This window comes from Zootoca vivipara, chromosome 12 (genome assembly GCF_963506605.1).
Source record: "Zootoca vivipara chromosome 12, rZooViv1.1, whole genome shotgun sequence".
NCBI lineage: Eukaryota > Metazoa > Chordata > Lepidosauria > Squamata > Lacertidae > Zootoca > Zootoca vivipara.
Window position 1 is genome coordinate 46,874,086 of NC_083287.1, and position 13,719 is coordinate 46,887,804.

Here is a 13,719-nt window from a genome sequence, read left to right on the forward strand (position 1 = left end):
TAGTGATAGGCACAGCAGCAATGCCGGCCGCGGCAGGAGGAGGAGGAAAAAAATAAGACATCCCTTGAAAATAAGCCATAGTGTGTTTTTTTGAGGAAAAAATAAGTATAAGATGTCTTATAATATGAGAAACACGGTATATAACTGTATTTAATAAACCAAAAACTAATTATTTAAACAAAACAAACCAAAAAACCCTTCTTTATCACAAAGTGCCCAGAGTTGTTGAACTTTGGGGGGGGGGGAGCTGCTGACCAAAGTTTAGGAGGTTTTTGGGGGGGGGGTGCAAAAGTTGCTTTGCTTTTTTTGGGGGGTGCCCCCAAGCTGTTGTGCTTTTTGGGGGGGGAAAGAGAACAGAAATAAATAACGAATAATACCTTCGTGGGAACTAACACGCAGCACCGACATAGCCAAAGCGCCAAAAAACCCAGCACAGAACGGGTTAAAAAATGCCATAGTCTGCCAAAGCGCCAGAAAAAAACAGCAGAGAACGGGTTAAAAACCAATCTCTGGCTACCAGCAGCAGCAACAACAACAAAGGACCCGGGTTTTAACAGCAGAGAGAAGCTCTAGTGGAGACAAGCTGTAGGAGGAGTGGGAGAACAAATGGGGGGGGGGAAACAACACCAGCGTGAATGGGCCGATGGGGCGCGTGCCAGCAGTGAGGGCTCTGCGTGTCACGTCTGACACGCGTGTCATAGGTTCGCCATCACTGCTGTAGGTCCTGCCCACAGGAACATACTGGACAAAGTCAAATATGTGCTAATATACTTCCTATCCCTCCCAATCCAAAAGCACTAAGAGCAGCACTTTATAGCACATGGCAGACCACCTCCAAAAACATTTTGTTTAAAAATGGTTGCAATGTAGCATGGAAGAGAAAGGGGAGGGGAAGAGCTCATTTGATTTTGGCCAGTGTCAACCTCATTCTGGTTTTGGCTTCCTCGGTAACATTTTAGAAACTGTGCCTTATGCTTGCACAACAAGAGTAAATGATAACTTACCAGACGTTAAAATAATGTGGCCTAAAACTAACAAAACCCTGGAAATACTATGACTCAATACAAAAAGAGTTTAATTTACATTTTACAACTTACAAACATGACAGCTTTTAATCCAGCAAATTAATTCAGTTAAAAAAGTAATTTCAAAATATTTAATACTTTGGATTATAGAATAAATAATGGTGTGTGTTTTTTTAAAAGGAAATGTCCAGGCTTTGCTTTTTAGGGAAGGCAGCAGTCCTGTTAAAGGTTTCTATAGTCCTTCTGTGTTAAGTTCCATAATCTATATAAAAATAAAAATAAAAATAAAAAGAACACAGGCAGCCAACTATCAGGAACAGAATAGGCAGGGCATCGTAAATGTTACCATAAATAAAGCAGCTTAGAACAAAACCAAAAAGAAAACAATTGTTTTATTTATGTACATTGTGACTACAAATAGTATTTTTAACACTTCATTTCTTATCCAAATCATGAAATTATACATTTTTTGTACTAACACTAGTAAACATCTTAAAATCACTCAAGAGCTCTTCTGCACATTTAAAATATATTGCTGTTTACTGCTAATTAAATATGAAATTCAGAAGCTTCCCCAGCAGTAAAATAGCTTTCGGTCTAAGAGGCCGGAAGTGGAAGGGCCCCCCACCCCAATGTAAAAGTTCTCAGGCCTTTTCCAACTGACAATAAAGGACACACTTGATTCTGCCCGTTAATGATTTAGGTTCTAATTATATTATTAAAAAAATAATTTAGTGAGAATTGCACGTGAAGACAAATGTTGACCCAGTGCCATAACCATTTCTGAACCACATGAAACAAATGTTTGCCTTGTCAGCCAAACATCGTCCAGTGATGCACTCCTTTTCCCGTGTCCAAGCAGCTAACTGCTAACTGAGCAAATGGATTCGTAGTTGTTTAGTCATGGTAAATAATGAAGGAAAGCCCAGTTTCTACACCAACCCCAGTTATTCCTGACAGAGAAAGCTGAAGAGGGTATGTGAACACCCACCCACAGGCTTTCAGATATAAAAGATTAAAAGCCTGGAGCTTCCGGTTCAAATATATTTTAATAGTTGTTACAAGTATTTCTTTTCCAAAGTCACAGCTATTGTATGTATTATATATGCCAAAGAAGTCTGTCGCATTAAAAAGTCTACAGGCACACAGGAGAAAATGGAACAGAGGAAGGAAAAAACATGTCCAGTTAATCAAGACACAGGTAGTGACTGAAGAACAGGTATGCCCATTCAGATAACTGAAGGTATTGAAAAAACACGCACACACACGTGAAATAAACACTTTCTTTCAATGCCTACCACGGTAATAAAAATGCATTTTCCCCCCAGTTGCAACAAACTGCAGTTGCAGAAAGGTTTGTAAACAATTTCTGCCTCTTGAAGAAGAAAAAAGTGGAACTGCTTTTAGCCTCTCAGTTCCGAGCCACTTGCAAAATGCCTGCTTCCCTCTCCAAAGTCATCACCCTGTTTATTCCTTGTGGGCTGCTTTGTATGTTGATTTATTGCCAGCTTATGGAATTATTCTGTATTTGAACAGCACAAAGCCAAAGCTTCATCTTTGGTTATTTTCAAAATGATGTTACTGTGCCCCAAATATGCTCTTTCTTGGAAAGCCTACCAAATTGCACACAGCTTCATTATTTTGAAATCAGAGTAAGATACCGTTGATACAGTTAAATGCTAAATGAGTGACAGAGAAATAACATCTTGCACTGAAACTGAAACCTACTTGAGAGTATTTGACAGGAAAGATGAGTTGCAGAAACCCAGGTGGGATTCTCTTAATCTGCTTGGTGTGGGTGGTGCGTATGGAGTAGGCACTGATTAGTTCCTCAACAGAGCATTGTAGTAGCTCAGCTCAACTCAAATCCAGCAGCGCATTCAATGGCATAAAGCAGCTTACTTCGCATAAGGTTCTCATCATAAAACTCTGGAAGCTTCAATAAATTCATGCAGGTACTGGCAGTGGGTAGTCGCTCTAAATCAGAGCCTCCGTTGTGTATGCAAAAAGCAGGATACAATTCCTGGGGCAGGAGAGAAGATGTTAATGATGAAACAAGGATTAGAGCAAACATCCAAACGAGGAGAAAAAACAATCCAAATGAAATTTTCTTCATGGCCTCAAAGAAGCCCCCAAAAAGTATGTTAAAATATTAAGAGATACACTATTGGGTTCTAAAGTCGCAATAACCTCCTATTGTGGAATTTTATGTGAAATGGACAACTACAAGGTATTTTCCCCACATCAGTTCATTTTTTATAATTTTATAATATTGAACAGTGTTGTATAATGATAGTTGCCAGCTTGAGATTCTGGCCAGGATCCACAGAAAGGTTGAAGAAGTAGAATTTCTTCAAAAGCAGCAAACGCTGGTTTTGAAACTGAGAGGAGTTTCAAAAGCAGCTTCTGATACAGCATGGAAGTCATCTGTTAAAAGTAAAACTGGATTAGCATTGAGATTCTTGTGTAAACTTAACACAGCAATGTGATTATTGGCCCATAGATTAAAAACAAAAACACAACTGTTGTTCCACAAAACACATATTCTATCGTTAAAAGCCTAACTGTGATTCACTGAAAAGCTAATTTGCATGTGTTTATCAGGAATCAAGATGTCTTATGAAGCTGAGCAATCTGTAATGTGCACTTGGGTGTTTATCCAAACATACATTTAAGTAATCCTCAAACCATTTGTTTCATACAGCAATACAACACTTAGAGAAAAAGTATGTAGCGTTATACCATTGTGAGCATGGGGGGTGGGGTGGGGAGATTGTTGTGTGGAGTCCAGAGGTCAGCTCTCAGTAGAAAGTAATTATATTCTAACATTTGAGGAATCAAATATATTCTCTCTCTCTCTCTCTCTCTCTCTCTCTCTCTCACACACACACACACACACACACACACACACACACACACACATGTTGGTGACACACTTTTTAGACATGCATCAGTTCGTGACACAGTAGTTCAGTTTTACTAGCAAAACCAGAGGTGAAACCAACTCTTTCCAGCACCAGGAGAAGTGCAGGGAGTGTTTACAAGACACACCTACACACTGCAGCCAACACGCTAACATGTTGTGACACACAGTTTGGAAAGCTCTGATCCAGCTACTTAACAACTCTGCCTCTAACAAAATAAGAACATTCCTAAGGTGTAAAATGGTTATACCCCTCCCCCCACAAAAGGAAAATAAAATAGGTTTTCCTCAATTCTTAAAAAAAAAAAAAAAGGTTTCTCCTCCCACCCCACACCCTAGGGGTGCCTAAGACATTTCCACATTATATCCAAAGCTCTCCTTTTCTTTACAAGAGTTTATTAATTTAATCAAATGCTTTGGTGAGTGAAAATAGATTGTCTGGTTTTAGAAACTGCAAAAAAAAAACCTAACACCCCATGCCAGAAGGTTAATGAGATTTTAAGTTAAATTATTGTTTAAATGGAGGCCTTAAAATGTATGTCATAGATAAAATGCTGTATTTTTAGTGTTCCTTTCAAAATGCTAATTGAATTTTCCTACTTTAAGCTTTAAAAATGTTAAAAATGAAGTTCTATATTGAAATGTCAAGCCAAGGGCACCATTTGTTGAATAATTAAATACTGTGGAACGGGAATCTGCAATAGTGGAGAAGTGAGAAGCATCATCAATTTATCGTGTGACCTGATTGGAACTTAACAGTTTCCAACTGCACTTTAATGATTTTTTTTTGTCTGTAACAATCTCATTTATTAAACTTATTAAACTTTAATTAGCTTTAGCATATGTTATTGTGAGCTCAAGCTGCTGGCAGTAAAGGCTTCCATTTTCTTTCTTTTTTAAATAGTGCAAGTCGTGACTGTGCTATTTATAAGTAAAGTACTTCAAGACACACTGCATTCTTCTAAATGAGTCTGAACTAACTTTAGCAAAGGTGAAGGTTCCACAATGTAGCATGGACAAGATTTCAAAGCCAGGCTATTAGAAAGTTATGTTCTTAACAGTAACATTTAATTATCTTCTACTTTAATGCAGCTATGTACAATTAATTACCGAAGACATTTTGTACTAATTGCTGCCCTCAATATATATATTTTTTCATTAAATGAATCCACTTATTTCATTGCAAATACTAATTACTACTTACAGTACATGGTGCTCTTCATCTTCAAAAAAGCACTGCAGCAGCATTTGTAATAGTCACACTGAATTATGCTACTTATCTCAGGGCTCCTATGCTGCTTGGGCGCAACATGGTAACAGTACATCTCCCTGAGCTTGGTGGGCAAACAATAACAGCTCTTGGCATTTGACGGGAGTTATTCATCAACCTACAAAATTATCAGACAGCGGTAACAGCTGTTGGGAATCTTTGCCCATAAATGGAGGAAGCATCTTTCCTGCTGCTCATGTCAAATAATATGCACTACGTGGTAGGATTTTACTGGGTGGGCTCAGTCCCTGTAACGAGCATATAAGAAATATAAAGCTGTACATCGCCATCATCTATATGTATGCTGATTCCCAATGGTATGCCATATTCAAAGCAGCTCACAATATCAAGAAGTTAACAAATAATTCCAGGCACAACGGAAAATGCAGAAATAGTGAGGGGGGGGGTAGAATATGTGATAAGCCAGAGGTCTGTGAAACCTTATTTCTCATGTCAAGGTGCAGAAATGAAGAGCACAAAATCCCTCAATGCCCTCTAGTCTCCTGAAAATACTTCACCATGGGTCGTGGCATGGAGTAACCCCCAAAATCAGGCAGCGGCACTTGATGAGCACTAATCGCCGTGTGCAAATGTTGAGTACTTCTATTTATTGTGCTTTTTTCTTAAATTGTTGAGCAATTATTTCTTAATTTGCTAAAGCATGGGAATGGCTGCAATAAATCAGATTATGCTTCTGTTAAGCCAATTTCAGGAACACAAGATACCTTAAACCCCAAGAGTGGAGGCCGTGAACAGCTTGTCACAAACTTGAGCAATTTACGCTTTTCGTCATCGGTGAAACTTTCTACAACTCTCCAAAAGATTTTGATTACTGGATGATCTGCAGAATAACCACCTACAATTTTCCAAAAGAAAAACAAACTATCAATGTTGAACAGTGTATTACGATATACTGTTAGGAGACAGCTACAGTGCATTCTGGATACATCGATAAATCTGAATGAATGAAATGCATCAATTAGATCTTATCTAATGCTAGCCATGCTGCAAGTTACCTCATTACTGGTTTCTTTTGTTCACACGTCTTACAGTACTCACTGCAGAAAATCAGATGTGCAGAGTATAACACCCCATATGTGCCAGCAAAAGAACCAATATATTCTGAACCACCTGATACATCAGTACTGAGAGCAACAGAATGGTATATCCCATTCCATATTAGCCTCAGGGATTCAATAAATGTGCAACATCTATAAGATTCAGCACATTTTGGAAGCAGCCCAGCATTCTAAAACTGAGCTCAATCAATGCAACATTTGCACATTAAGCAGAAATGGTGAAAAACAAAGGCATGAGTGAGAAGGCACCTTGAATAGTTCCATTTCCAAGACTAAGCAAGTCTGAGCCAGACCAATATGGGGAAAGAAGACCCACCTGGGAGACTCAGCGCCATGGGGAAAGGGTACAATACCAAATACAGCAATCAGGACTTTCAATTACAGTATAGAGTTTCCAGCTGGAAGGTTATCTGCCTTCACTATCTTTTCATTAAACATATGCATATTTAAATTTGAGGGGTTGGACCCAGCAGGAGGGAAGCAGCAGACATAATGTGACAAGGTCTCTCACCAATGACTGCAACAGGTTTCGAAACACTAAAATCGAAGATAATATACTAAAAATTGACTACATTTGAGTGTTTTCTTTCATGTCCTATGAGAGTATTAATGTAGCTTTAAAAACTCATTCTAGTGGACATTCTTAGGCATTCTGATCATCATGAATTATTGTACATTTGTATGACATTATTATATATTTGGTGTTCTCAGTCTTCTTTGTGGCACTTGGCATCATCCAAGAGCTCTCTAATATAAAACTGGGCCAATTAAGACCTTTGTTGTAACTGGTTGCTGTTTTAAGTATTGCTCTTAAAAATTGTGATGTGGAATATGATCCAACTAAAATTTGGAACTACAGTAATTTGAATCCCATGAAATGGGGAGAAATTAAACACAGTTAATTCTTCAATTGAAAATCGTGGCTCAACCTTCCTGGCTCGTGCCTTTGATTTTGTCTTATTTATCATCTGAATTACAATATACTTGCCTGAATAGTTTGTGAAAGTTTTAAGGTCGTCTAGACTAATAGGAACCTGTGCACCAGATATCAAAACCTAGAACAGATAGGGAAAGATAGGTGCATAGTTTAGTTTCAGACAGGATTTTCAAAGGTATATATTACTAAATTATTTTGTCCACAGAGCTATGCAACAGTACCTGAATTTCTTGCTGATCAAACATTCTAAGCCACTCAAGATTAACAACATTGGCAAGACCCTGTCTAAATGCAAGGCAATGCTGCCTGATCTGTTTGTTTAACCTGTAGTCTGCCACAAGATGGATGTATGCAATTCGATTGGCGCTAGTGACAGGAATATCCTTTCCCCCAGGCTTTAGTTCAACCACCTGCAAAACATAAAAATATTCTATGAAATAAATGTCAGTCTTGTGAACTGTTTTTCCTCCTAAATCCTAATATACTTGATGACAATCTGGTGGCATATCAGCCTATATATCGCCCAATATTACTGTGGATCACTAATTCATGCATTATTTGTATGAAGACCCATCAACGCAAATGGGCATTTACGGCGTGATATAAGCAGAAATTAAAAACCCAGTCCTTCCTGACTAACTAAATTTAGGCAGTAGTTCTGTTGCACCTTCTGCCACTAGATGGCATAACTATAAAGTCTATTTAAAATTATGCAAGCCATAGTTCACAAGTCTTTAAACCGGCAATACAGTATGCCTTTTTAAACGCTTTTCCTTTCATTTTGACCAAACCCAAACCCAAAAGAACCTCTTCCATGAATAAGTAAAAAAAATCAACATTCCCCTAAAGAGGCTTTATCAGCGAGATTCAGCTGCAGTGTAGAAGCAAAGTATTTCAAGAATACACTTAACATTCTGACCACAAATATTTTAATATATAATTAGGGATAAGCAAATGCAAGGAGTTCCAGTCAGTGAAGTTTTGGCAGAGCCAGGAATGAATCAGTTCTACTCTGCCAAAATTCTGGAGAAGATTCCTGAATTCAAAATGCATCATCCCCCACAAAAAAAAGCATTGTGGGTATCTGTTGATGGCACATTCTGGGTCCATTACGAATGTATGCAAGGTGGGGCCGAGGATGTCACCCAACCAGGCTAGCGAAGAACTTTATAGACCCCAAGATCTCGGATACAGCAAAGTCTCGGTGATAGCATCAGCCATGCTAGATCTTGCCTGGTATATTCCAAGGTGCAATGTGACAGCTGGTAAGTGAGGCTCTATCTGGAGCATGGCACCTTCCCGCTCTACCTCAGACAGGGCAGGCCGCTCCTGCTGACACTCATATCTAGATTTACCAATTAATGCAGTCCTTTGCTCCATTATCAAACATTTCTAGTCTAGAAGGAGGCCTCTGTGCTTGGATGTCTTTGTGTCAGACTGCTGAGCACAATACAGCCGCATAGCAACACACATTTATTTGGAATCACTGCTATTCTTGTGCCCTCCAATATACCATTCAATTCTCATTGCCAAGTTTTAATCAACACAGATTGAACACTGTCAACGCTTCTGTGAAGTCAACGGCATCATCACACTTTCCAATTAGTTTTCCTTGAAACGGTTAAGTTTTTTTGAAAGGGCAGAAGGGATGTAACTAAGAGGGAGAACATCTGAAACTCTGGTGAGGTGCTGCCAGCATATATAACCAACAGCTAGATAGGCCAGTGGACTGACTTTAACACAAGTTCCTATCCCAGAGTCCAAGGCCTGAAGAATGTGGTTCATCATGAATGTGGTTCATCATGAACAATGTGGTTGATGATATTTTTGGGATGCATTTATTAGGCATTATTAAGCAATTAAGCAATCATCAGGAATTAAAGCTAGGTTCTAAATGAAATCCACCTCCCTTTCTGCCTCAATACTTATTACACCCAAATTTAGGATATTGTGGTTTAATCCGAGACTGGTACATAATCTTTTCAACTAGCAAAACGGACACAATGAGCAGGGAATGGTGGTGATGGGTGTGGCCAATTGCAACAAGTATCTTGTAACAGTACAATGGCTAAACTCTACAAAAGTTCAGATAGCTTTGCTGATGCTCTTGCTGACTTTAACAGTGGCCTCTTACTGGACTTCTCTAGCCAATATCCAGCCAACTTTCAGGGGGACAGATGGGTCGCCTGTATTTAAGACCCTACTTTTAACTGGATTTCCATAAAAGTCCCCTTCATCTCAATAGCATGATTAGGATTGTGTCTGAGACTGGATTTTCTCCAAGTTATAATAGCTTTCCTTTATTGGTAGTTGAACTGCTTCCTTATAGAAACAGTCAATTAAGATATGAAATTGTTCTTCTTAAATTCTTTCACAAGGATATTCTCAGAAGCACCCAGCAGAAGTAATTACAATGGCAGAGATCCAGCGAGATACTTTAGGTGCACCCAAGGGCTTAAGCAGGACCCCCTTACTGTATCACACACTGCTTTTCAAATTCTCCTCTGTTTCAGTGAGCATTTGCCGCATAGCAGGAGTTCCTGTTCTAAAAGCACAACCCAAAGTTCCTCTGGAACTAATTGTCCAGTTCTTTTGTATTCGAGCTCATATACTCTTGAAAACCCACTAATAGGGTTTTCTATTCGAGTCATTGCCTTCCATGTAGAATTGCCCTTCATAGCATCCTGAACATCTACAAATTCGGTATTCCATACCAACATTTTAGAATCATCAACTACAACTATTTATGAAAACTATTCAACCGGCAAGTCAAACAGGCAAATACTTTGTGACACTTGTAAAGCAGTATTCTCTGCGTACCCCAATGTATAAGTGCTTCTGATTAAACTGAAGAACTTGAGGTTGATGCAAAGCATTTTCAATTTAAATACAAAAAATCATGTAATAATTTCCCCCATAACAACCAAAGTTTGTATCTAAAGGCATATATGACTTCCCATAAGAGCTAGTTTGAGGAGTATCAATACAAAGAGGGCCTGTATGCTTTGATTCCAAGTTACAACGTCATTCATGAACGTCATTATGACATCTGAATAGAAATGTTGCTGAGAAATTAAGTTAAGTGGAAGGGAAAAGCCTAAGTCCCTTACCTGTGCTTCCCCCAATTCATTATTCACCACAGTAAAATTCAGCCCAAGTTCTTCCACATCCCCTTCATAGCTCTTGAGAAAAAGTAGGTTTTTGTACATTTCGGGATCTAGTGAAGCCAAGTGATGAATGTCCACATCTGCACTTGTTCCCAACAACTTTGAAAGGAAAAAACCGGCGAATGGAAGCTCGACAAGCATATTTTCATATAAAGCCTATAAAAAATGTAAAGTTCAGAATTATTTTTATATACTTCGGAAGCCGAGTATTTACTATGTCCTTTCACTTCAGAAACTTAGCAGGATATCTCCTCCATCTATGGGAGTACTATACAAGTTCCCCCATTCATCTTCATATCATCCATCCCATGTAAATATTTTATTTCAACATTTTTGTATTGCCCTTCACCAAAAGTGGTCATCGGGCAGTTTGTATCAGTATAAGGCAAAAAGTATCAGAAAAGGCAATACAAAAAATGCATAAACAAAAACATTAAAACAAGTCTCATAAATACATAAAGTAATTAGCAATGACTTAATCAAGCTGTGCCATGGTAGAGTTGCAGAGAATCTCTTTCCACCATTTAACAGTTGCCAAAACATTATATAAGAAAACCTGAAAGCTTTTATTTGAAGTCAAAATGAAAAAGACCATCTCCTTACTCATTAAATGGCAGCTTATCTCCTGTGTGTATTCAGTCAATTCTACTTACTTTTGGAAACTCTGATTTTCTCTTTAGCCCTATTCTAGGTTAGATTACTGCGGGAGGCAGTGCAAGACAGGAGTGCCTGGCGTGCTCTGGTCCATGGGGTCACGAAGAGTCGGACACGACTAAACGACTAAACAACAAAGGTTAGATTACGCTAATGTAATCTAATCTGAAGACAGATCAGAAACTTCAGCTGGTACAGAATTCAGTGGCCAGGTTACTCACCAGGGCAACAGAGTTTGAACATATAATGTCAATCCTGGCCAGACTGTGCTGGCTGCCAATTATTTTCTGAGCTCAATTCAAAGTGCTGGTTTTGACTAATAAACATTAAACAGCTCAGGACTGCAATATCTCAAGGAGCACCTCTCCCCATATGAAGGTGAATTCTGTGTGTTGTGAAAATTTTGAGGATTTGTGTGGCCATGTTTACTTGGTTGGTTTACCACTGCTAGTAATGGAAAGGGCCAAAGGAACTAAGGAGTGCTTAGCCTTCCCAGCCCTGAATCTAATTCCCCTCTCATCCACCCACCCAACCACCCCATTTTATATTTTGAGATTCCACCCAGTAAAGACATGTGTCCATTTCCCCCCATTTATTTACATGAAAGGAGAGATTCTCACAACATGGGGAATCCATACCGCATGCCAAATTCTGCACTTGGACAGAAGAGCTAAATGCAGTAACAAACCCCGAGCGAGAGAGGCATATGGTTACTTATGTACAAACTTTTTAATGCATCTCTAATGTATTTAGAGATACACATTGTATGAAACATTACAAGGCTATGGGTATTGCTACTGTTTTACTATTATTTTATAAATGCAGTAAAGTTAGGGTCTTGGTGCCTGGTATCTAACAGAAAGGTGACACATTTTTTAAAAAAAACAGTACGCTAGCTACTCATAATGCATTAAAATTGAAGTTAGAAAAAGTATTCAAAAGTAGGTATGCACCACTGCTGCTATCTAGCATCTTCAAATTCAAGTTCTCCTACAAGTGAACCAATGTCCTTGGGTCACTCGGTCAATTCAATGCTAGAATATTTCCTGGCCCTTAAAATATAAATGCCTTTCTTTTCTTTTCCATACCTCACCAGGATTTTGGATAGGCAAACACCAACCCCACGCTCTATATGCTAAGAGTCCTTAATTCCAATGCATTTACTGGCTGTTATAGTATTAAACTGAATTATGGGCCACCCTATTTATCAATGGTAGACACATACTGCTTTCACCTAGACATTCAGAACGATGCGCCTATCTATCTGCCCATAAAGTGATAGCTAATGACAGCTTTCAATTAAACACTGGAAGCTGCAGATTGTGCTACTCTAGGTTTGTTTGTTTCATTTGTAATTAGCTCTATATCCTATACTACTCCGCTCTAGATCTTTAGGTTTCTGCTCTTTGATGAGTTGGCATAATTACTCTCATTAACAGCATGTATATGAGAACAGAGCAGCTCCTTCCTTCTATTTCCAAATGTAAATCTTCAAAAACTTTCTGTATTCAGGGTCAAGAAAAATTTACAGAACCACAAAGAGCAGTAAAAACCACCAATCTCCTAATGATGCCCTATCAAAATACCTTCACACACAAACACTGTGTGACAGTTTAGCCCCAAGAATGTATGAATAACAAGATCAAAGCCAGGGAGGCATTATGTGTGCACCACTGAATGGTTTAGGAAAAGGGATGAAAACTGAAACCTTTGTTTGTGTAGCTGAAAAAGTAAACTTCAAGTGTAAATCATTAATTTGCAATCTGTATGGTCACAGTTTGCTATTCTGAATTAGTAACAGACACACACACTCCACAACTTTGGTAAATATATCAAAGCTACCTGAAATCTGAAGCAGAATTTAATCACTGACTCACCAAATACTTCTGCATCCTTATATATATTTTCCCCGTCCCCACCCCCAACACAAGTCAGGTTTAGGCATTTAAAGCATTTAATATACAAGCACTAATAAATGATGGCCCTAAACACTATGATCACATCAGCTAAATGGATTATAAATTAAATTTCCATAATGTATGCAACTGAAATACAAATGTAAGCATAAATCAAGGTATTTTCTAAACACAGGTTAATTACACAGATTCAAGAACTGTCTATTTTTTATGCAAAATAATCCACTTACCATTTTTCATATGGGTCTTAATTCTTAGCCACATGTTAACACTGGCTCCTAGAAGCCTATCAATAACTCCTTGTCAAGGGAAAATAGCAATAGGTATATTGAAAGAACCTGCATGTTATTTTTCAAGTGTCTGTCTTTTATGAGTGTTTATTGCTGGAAATTGTGCCAAAATGATTTGAAATAAAAAGGATTAATTATCGTAGAAGCCTTTTAATATAAGTGAGTGCACTAGCAATGCAATTAATGCAAATTGTGGTGCTATCAGGAGAATAAATGTGAACAACATCACAGGCCATTTCTGTTTGCTGCCAAATAACTTTAGTAATTTACTACATTAAGAATCAATATAAAAATAATGCTTTTCAAATGCAGATCTATCAATCTTCAGGTAGCTCCACAGCAAACATTTATAACTTAATCTAAAAACTATATAAAACATTTCTAGGCCACCTTGATTGTGCCAGCTTGATTATAATTTTAATTAAACACAGTTTCCCATAGCCAAGTTCTTCCAAATA

General features: G+C 38.2%; 1 protein-coding gene across 2 annotated transcripts in view; it reads right to left on the reverse strand.

Moving 5' to 3' along the window:
* Positions 1-1,057: 1,057 nt before the first annotated feature.
* Positions 1,058-13,719, reverse strand: part of UBE3C (ubiquitin protein ligase E3C) — a 60,569-nt gene continuing 47,907 nt past the window's right edge. For both annotated transcript variants that reach the window (XM_035128957.2, XM_060280912.1), the window contains exons 19-23: positions 10,345-10,557; positions 7,456-7,644; positions 7,286-7,352; positions 5,944-6,074; positions 1,058-3,048 (exon numbers count right to left, since the gene is read on the reverse strand). In XM_035128957.2, coding sequence (XP_034984848.2) covers positions 2,878-3,048; positions 5,944-6,074; positions 7,286-7,352; positions 7,456-7,644; positions 10,345-10,557 — 771 coding nt within the window. In that variant the 3' untranslated portion in view covers positions 1,058-2,877. The remainder of the gene's footprint in view (positions 3,049-5,943; positions 6,075-7,285; positions 7,353-7,455; positions 7,645-10,344; positions 10,558-13,719) is intronic.